This window comes from Chenopodium album, chromosome 2, assembly GCF_948465745.1.
Source record: "Chenopodium album chromosome 2, dcCheAlbu1.1, whole genome shotgun sequence".
In the NCBI taxonomy this organism is placed as follows: Eukaryota; Viridiplantae; Streptophyta; class Magnoliopsida; order Caryophyllales; family Amaranthaceae; genus Chenopodium; species Chenopodium album.
In genome coordinates, this window is record NC_137835.1 from 3,126,263 (window position 1) to 3,134,200 (window position 7,938).

The following is a 7,938-nucleotide window of genomic DNA, read 5'->3' on the forward strand; positions in this document are numbered from 1 at the left end:
GCCCAATTAACATGCGCTGAAGACTCAACATGAGCAATGGGCTGCTTGCCCGTGGTCCCATTGGGCGATGGAAATCCATCGGTCTGGTCAGAAAGTAAATCGGGCTGATGGAAAGGAGGCCCAGCGTGCGATGGGTAGTCCGCGGCTGCTGAAATTGGGATTGGGCTTGGTGAGTGAACTGCTTGCTCATCCAGTAAATCCCCAACCTCTAATTCGTCATAGATAATTTGGGAAAAATCATCATGAATATTATGTTCTTCATACTCATTATTTGCAATGTTCACAACCTCGGGACTCACAAAAGGGAAGACTTCTTCAACAAATTTCACATCCCTTGAAACAAAAAATTCTTTTGTAGCCAAATCAAACAACCTCCATCCCTTTTTACCAAACGGATATCCTACAAACACACATTTTCTACTACGACTAGCAAATTTGTCTCCATTTGTTTTTTTATTATGAGCAAAGCATAGACATCCAATAGTACGAAGTGCATCAAATAAGGGTGGTTTATTGAACAAAATTTCAAATGGAGTTTTATTTTGTAACAAGGGAGTGGGTGTACGATTAATTAGGTGAGCAGCGGCAAGAACACATTCCCCCAAAAATTAAATAGGCAAATTAGCTTGAAACCTCAAAGCTCTCCCAACTTCAAGAATGTGTTTATGTTTTCTCTCGACCCTCCCATTTTATTGTGGAGTCCCCACACAAGAGGTTTGAAAAATAATTCCAGTAGCACTAAAATAATCACGCAAGCAATTAAATTCAGTGCCATTATCACTTTGCACAACCTTAATGGTTTGAGAAAATTGTATATCAACCATTGCAACAAATGCTAAAAACATTCGAAAAACCTCAGTTTTATCAACCAACAAGTAAATCCAAACAGCTCGAGAATAATCATCAACAATAGTAAAAAAATAACGAGCTCCACACGAAGAAACATGTCGATACGGACCCCACAAATCACAATGTATTTTCTCAAAAATCCTAGAAGCTCTACCATCACTCAAAGGAAATTTATCTCTAGGATGTTTAGCACGCATACATACCTCACACCCTTTAGAAAGATTATGTTTATTGCCATTAACATGAGGAAGTAACTTAACCACTTTTTTGGAAGGATGACCCATTCGACGATGCCACAACTCCAAGGTCAACTTTGCATTGTTCACATCAACATGATTCACCGAATCTGAATTGCTAAAATAGTATAGTCCGTCTCTCCTAGCTCCCGTTCCAATCAACTCCTTCGTTTAATCCTGTACAACACACATATAAGGATTAAATTGGACAATACAATTAAGGTTATCGGTAATTTGTGACACAGAAAGCAAATTGCAACTCAAATTAGGAACATAAAGAACCCCGGTTAGGATGAGCTTGTCCGACAAACGGACAGAACCAATTAAAGAAGCCAATACGGTGTCGCCATTGGGAAGGCCAACGGGACACTCAAAACTCTGCGTATCAAACAACCAAGATTTGTCTCCGGTTACATGATGAGTTGCCCCTGTGTCAATAATCCAAGAAGTAACGTCAAATTTTCCATTCAAACAATTGTTTGGAACATTAACATTACCAAACAATCCCGTAATTGCATTAACGTCAGAAACCGAATACTTCCCCCCCTGGACGCAAAAATTTTCACGGCCATGATTGATAGGGGGTGATAAAAATGATGTTTCATCATCTCCAGTCATTGTATGAGTTTGTAAAAAAAAAAATTAACCTGCTCTTGATACCATGCTAAATTATAGAGAGAATATGATAAATTGAACAAACTCAATCACTTGATCCATAATGAAGATGGCCATGGCCAATAAATAATACACCGTTTCCCTAACCCGATAGAATTAGGAAATAATAAAAGATATCAAAAAGATATTATGCTAAGCATAAAATATATACTAAGCATAAAATATGGAAACTAAATATATCCAATTAATTTCCTAAAATATATCCTCCAATAGGATGCGACTAGCCACAATCCTGTTATACTACTAAGCAATAAAACAGAAATTACTTATCTCTTGATGCGTGAACCAAAGTGACAATAGCCGCGTCGTGGAACACCACTGACCTAAAAGACGATTCCGCGCTACCTCCCGGTGCAGTAGACTAGAAGCGGTCGCCCTCCAGGATAAGCACGGCGCCGGAGTTTATGTGCACTCACAAACCCGACTGGAACTCAGAATACTTGCCCAGAAAACAGAACAGAAGAAACTCGTGTTTAGATAATTTTAGAGAGGAGAGATAACTGAATGTGTTGTGTATTTTTGACTGGAAAAAGCAACGAGTATATATAGGCAGAAGAAGGGAGACATGAAACGTAAAACGAGGTACGAATCTGGCTAAGAAAACGACCAGATTCATTCAACCAGTCAACAACGTAAGCAAGAAACAAGGAATTAATTAATCAGCTATAATCAAGGGATTAATGACTGACTTAATTCCGTAATCCCAACAGTCATTCCCAACAGACATAAAAAGAATATTCTGTTTAACAAGGAAAAAGAAATAAAAATCCTCCAAAAAGATAACAAGGACCCACGCATCGCATTCCCCAAGTCCCGAGGCCCGAGCCCGACCCGGCTCGGCGTGCGCGCGCGTGTGTGTGTGGAGTAACACTTAACTCCCACTCACTCAACTAAGTAGTGTTAAGACACTACAATATAAAAACAAGGAAAAACCTTTCCCCCCAACCAATGTGGGATTTTCCCCTTTCATTTGTTTTTCTCTCTCTCTTGTTTTCCCCATCCCTCTTATTTTATATCAAGAACTTCCAACAAATCCTACTGGGGACAAGTGATTAGAAAGACCATGAAAAAGTGATGTGCAGAACCAAAGATCTATTTACTATAATATCTTTGTTCATTCAGCTTGTATGTATAAATCTCTTCTCCCTAAACAAAATAACAACAATTACCAAGAGTAATATCAAGGAGTAGAAGATAAGCAATCATGAACAACTTTTTGAAACATCAAAAGTGTGAAGTTGTGTAAATTAAAAGTGTGAAGTTATTTACTCAGAATAGCCTCTTACCTAGCAGGTAAACAACCAACTTTTGAATATATATACAAGTAAATTACAGAAAAATAATTCAAACATTTATTATTACCATTATTTAATTTTGTTTACAATCGATCCCTCCTAGCTAGGAGTACTAAGCTAGTCTCTTGTTGTTCCTCCAAAGAAGACAGTTCGGCCTAGATCGCCATAATCTTTAACATCAATGACACCATAGCTGGAATTGGTAACTAATAAGTCAGTTTGATCAGGATCCACCACTTTATGATCTTCATTTAGAACAGCAAAACGACCACAATGTGCAGATAGTTGAGAATCTGCTTTAGGAAAATAGCCATTCCCCATGGGTGTAAGAGGCTCGTATTGTGAATTGTATGCTTCCCCGCCAACTGCAATGTAGCTTGCTGTGTATCCTAACATTGTAAATATTTCTCGTGGCCAATATCCAACCATTGCGTATGAATACCGCCCGTCTCTTAATTCTAGCCACCAATGCCCCGTATTCGGATCCTTTTTAATTTACAAACCCATTATTCAATGTCAATATATATATATATATATATATATATATATACATGCACATTTAATTAAGAAAGATTTTGTACTCACCTGATAAACGGAAGTTGTAATATACCCTTGAGTGCCTCCTCTTACTGATACACCGTCATATGCCGCGTCAATTGGAACATTTGAACTCGTGCTAACAAATCCAGGACATAACATATTGAAACACCGGGTTTTGTTAGCCTGGAAATAAATAACATATTATTTTTATTAGTATATACTTGGAGGTAGTGGAGTCCCCCTAAAATATTCATTATATTACCTCCGTTACAGGTTATGTGTAACGATTTGACATAAAGCAGAGAGGGAAAATGTCTGATCGTTGCACATAACCTGTAACGGAGGTAGTATACTTATTACTCCGATCCGTATTAATTATCATGGTAGTAGTGAATACTGAATAGTGATAGAATGAATTGAAGGATCGTAAACTCACAATAAAGAATTGAAAAAGATGAGTACGCTTGTCATTATTTAATCCTGGATTAACCTGCATTCACACGGACAAACAAAGTATTAAAGATGAAATAGTCAAATCAACTCAATCATGTTTTGATATATGACAAGTTTTCGTGACAATTGAAATGATCAAGAGATTTGGGTTGGAATGAGATTTTTGTAAATACTAATTAATTGAAATGACAAATTTTGTTTCTCATTGAAATGACAAGTTTTCCTGACAATTGAAATGATTAAGAGGATGCCCCGATTTGTCATGATGAGAAACAAATTTTGTTTCTCACGTGACATTTTCGTAAATAAAACAACAACTTTATTCAACTTTTTTAACTGTGGAGCCCACAATACTGAAAAAATTGTTGATTTATTTACGAAAATACCACCATGAGAAACAAATTTCGTTTCTCACCATGAGAAACAGGGAATTTCCCATTAATTAAATGAACAAAATAAACTCCTATGTTTGTTTCTTGTGTTTGGGCATGGGATTGTATTGCCAACAAAATATTACCAAAAAAGACGGGAGGAAAGCTCTAACACCACTTGAACTATCCCTCGCTCTCTACCAAAAAAAGGATGTATTTGGCAATGAAAATTGATCAAAAGAGTAGCCAATAAAGAAATGAGTAAATAGTCAGGTTAATAAAAACCTACCGTCCATCCAACTTGTATACGGTCATCAGTATTTTGAATCATCATTACTCCTGATGAATGTTGTGGTTGTTTAATCTCTGGATTATAAAGATTAAACTTACATCTTACTCCTTTGTAAGTCTCTTCACGTGAGTCATCATTTGTTTCAACCACAGCAAACTGTGACACCAACAAAGTATTACCACATATCACATATATGGAAAATGAATAAATAAATAAATATGTTTTGATTCATCAAATTTCAAATCTATAGTGTGAGTACTGAAGTTTCGTGCAACTGAATAATTATCAAGACTTTTACTTAGATTAGGATTATTTAGATTTTTAGATTATGTAGGTTAAAACTTTTAACATATACAAAGTAATTTATATGCTAAGCTAGGATGTTTTTTTGTGATTTTTGTTTCACTTATTATCTAATTTTTATATTTTAATAAAGAATATTCTAGATTTAAAATTTTCGTTTGTAGTGGTTGTACCTTTATTTTGTAGAGAGTTAAATGAATTAAATTCTTCTAACAAGCTTTTGTCATCATAGCTTTAGGGAGTCAGACCAAACACAAAATCGAGACTTTTGTAAATCTTGTTGACAGCGAGAGGCCGAGAGTGAGGCATAGCTCAAGTGGTTAGAGCTTTCCTCCCGATTTCAGAAAATCGTAGGATCGATTCTCACCCCGCCCTTGTGGCTATCTACACACTAAAATAAAATCTTGTTGACTGTAATTGACAAGGAACCCCCAATCCATGAGAGAGTTAGAATCTATACTAGTTACCTTTTTAGATCGTTATAGACTTATAACATATGGTAACTCTTTGTTATACTTTCTAAAAAGTAATCGTTATAAACTTATAACATATGTAATACTAGTCTTATATACACGCTATATGTGCGTATTCCGCCCAATTACTGCTACAATAACTTCAATTTTCCACAATTACTATTACAGTTTCATGTTTCTTTTTTACAATCGACCTTTCAAGCATACTTTTAAAGTTAAGCCCTCTCAATTATTTTGAATCTAATTTTCAGACAGAATATTCTATCGAAAAGTACATATTTTCCAATAGATTCACAGCGGATTTTTTGAATTTGTCGGAAATATCCGACGGAAAAAAATCCGTCAAAAATTTCGGTTTTCCGATGGAATTATGTGTCCGTCGAAACCAATTCGTTGAAAATCGACATGATTCTAGTAGTGATTATCTTTTATGAAATTTCTTAAATGCATAGATTTTTTTTTTAAGAAAAAAAATTAAGGGGAAAGTAATTACATCAATGATAATTAGACATATGTCATGTACAGTAATAATGCATGGGGGTTAATAATATCCCTTTACATGGTAATATTAGTAGAGTTTTTATTTGATTTGATATTATTCTCCTATGGGTTATTTATTTATTTAATTTTTTTATGGAATAATGCAAATATGGTGACTAATGTTCATTATTATTTTTTTTTTGAATTTCCTTTTTATTTATTTTTTTATTTTGGAAATATTTTAAATTGTAGTAATATTTTGGAAACTAACATAATCATATTAAATATTTATTTTTTAATTTTTCATATATGTTTTAGGGGCAATTTGGGTAGTTCAAAGTTGGACACCAAGTTTTCACCCTTTCTTGGCTTATATAATAAGAATAATTTTATTTATGCACGTGTGATTTTCCATGTAAACCAACAATTAAAAATTAAAAAGAATGTTTAAAAGATCTAAATCAATTTTATGGTAAGTCTTTTAACATCAACCTAGTTTTGGCATGGGTCATTGTTGTATATTAAAAAAAATTAAATAAAATAAAGTGAAAAGTATCGGTGGTTTTATATATAAATAAAACAACGGTTAATTTTGCAAATACTATTGAACATCAAAATATTATTATTTAATAATCTGCAGTAATCTAAATGTTATGTCATATGTATTAATTTTTATTTGTTAAAGAGATCTTTATTAAGACGTGTTAAAATCCTTGTAAGCCAACTAATTAATTACAAATTACTCCATACATAACCGTAACAAATAAAGAGATGGAGTATGTGTTTGTTTTTCTTCGGTCCGAATGAGACATTGGAGCATTACAAATTACAAATTGGGGAGAAAGAAATCGAAATTGTGACTTTTCGCATACATGCCCTAGAAAAAGTTTGTTAATTGACTTCATGTAGTATCAATTTTATGATTAAGTTGATCAATGCAAAAAAATTTTGCTAATGGAATTATTTTGTAATAAGTTATATGAAGATAAATATAAAGCTTAGCTTACTTGAGTTCCGAATATATCTCCAAGGTTGGGCTTGGATCTTGAAGCATAATCTTTCGTAAATCGTTTAATTCGAAAAAAATCATCTTTGCTCAATCTTTTAATGGGAACAGTTCCCGTTGGGCAACCTTCGTCTTCTAACTTCGTATTCCTCTCTGTGGGTGCCTCATTTTCTGGGTCAAATGGAGAAAAACTAGGTCTGATCTGAACCCAACAAAATAAATTAAATTAGACAAGCAAATATTAGAGAAATTAAATTACATATTTTTGTATGAATATATACGAGTAAATAATTACATATATATAAAAGAATTATAATAAGGAAAAAAAAAATCATATTGCAAACCTGAGGATGGGAAGAATGATTTTTTAATAGTGGATGATCAAATGCAGGTTGCTTATAAAAATCCACACAATTGTATAAGTCTCCATTTATCTGTAATTCAAAATATTTTTCACGTTTTATTATACTCGTCTGAAAACAAAAATAATTAATTTGAGACAAATAATAAACGATTTTAGAGAGATGTTGATAAAATTGAACCTTGATCAACTTGACACTTGGCTTCTTCAGGAGCTTAAATTCCTTGTTCCATTCAAGCTCTTCTTGCTTAGAAATTTCCACGCTTTTTACTCCATAGTTTATTAAAAGTGAGCTCAAAATCATTAAGAAAGATAGTGTCTTCATACTCATCCGATCACTTTGCAAAAATGTATGCAATTTCTGAAGGTAGTACTAACCCCCTGGTTTTGGTATAAATGTAAGTTTGAACTATTGATGCAAATTTTATTTATATATATATATTTTTTTACTGAAAGGTAGTCAAACACAATTAATGCAAATCAGCAAAATTAAGGAACATTGAGATCTCACATTTATTGTGTATATGCAATAATCGTAAATTAGCAAATCTGGAGTGATTTCATGCATGAATCATTTATTATCTACGGTGTATTAGCAAATTAT

General features: G+C 33.5%; 2 protein-coding genes and 1 long non-coding RNA gene across 3 annotated transcripts; all 3 read right to left on the reverse strand.

Annotated features, from left to right (window-relative positions):
- Positions 1–3,172: 3,172 nt before the first annotated feature.
- On the reverse strand, positions 3,173–3,754 carry LOC145606200 (protein neprosin-like). Its single transcript, XM_081662247.1, has 2 exons — positions 3,641–3,754; positions 3,173–3,541 (listed from the first exon to the last, which is right to left on the reverse strand). The coding sequence occupies exons 1-2, from the start codon at positions 3,752–3,754 to the stop codon at positions 3,173–3,175; spliced, it is 483 nt and encodes a 160-aa protein (XP_081518373.1).
- A 10-nt stretch (positions 3,755–3,764) lies between these two features.
- On the reverse strand, positions 3,765–4,790 carry LOC145579829 (uncharacterized). The gene is made up of 3 exons (XR_014099225.1): positions 4,709–4,790; positions 4,032–4,085; positions 3,765–3,778 (listed from the first exon to the last, which is right to left on the reverse strand). It is a non-coding gene; the product is annotated as an uncharacterized LOC145579829 (long non-coding RNA).
- Positions 4,791–6,965: 2,175 nt separating this feature from the next.
- On the reverse strand, positions 6,966–7,659 carry LOC145606210 (uncharacterized). The gene is made up of 3 exons (XM_081662254.1): positions 7,516–7,659; positions 7,318–7,407; positions 6,966–7,175 (listed from the first exon to the last, which is right to left on the reverse strand). Exons 1-3 carry the CDS (start codon positions 7,657–7,659, stop codon positions 6,966–6,968), a joined length of 444 nt encoding a protein of 147 aa, XP_081518380.1.
- Positions 7,660–7,938: the final 279 nt, after the last annotated feature.

What these genes read in the sequence shown, in the direction of transcription:
- LOC145606210 (XM_081662254.1), bottom strand. Translation starts at nt 7,659, where the DNA reads ATGAAGACACTATCTTTCTTAATGATTTTGAGCTCACTTTTAATAAAC. An exon ending in CAAGTGTCAAGTTGATCAAG is followed by an intron (nt 7,408 to 7,515) that starts GTTCAATTTTAT and finishes TTTGAATTACAG; the next exon opens with ATAAATGGAGACTTATACAA. An exon ending in ATCATTCTTCCCATCCTCAG is followed by an intron (nt 7,176 to 7,317) that starts GTTTGCAATATG and finishes TGTTGGGTTCAG; the next exon opens with ATCAGACCTAGTTTTTCTCC.
- LOC145606200 (XM_081662247.1), bottom strand. Translation starts at nt 3,754, where the DNA reads ATGTTATGTCCTGGATTTGTTAGCACGAGTTCAAATGTTCCAATTGAC. An exon ending in TTACAACTTCCGTTTATCAG is followed by an intron (nt 3,542 to 3,640) that starts GTGAGTACAAAA and finishes TAAATTAAAAAG; the next exon opens with GATCCGAATACGGGGCATTG.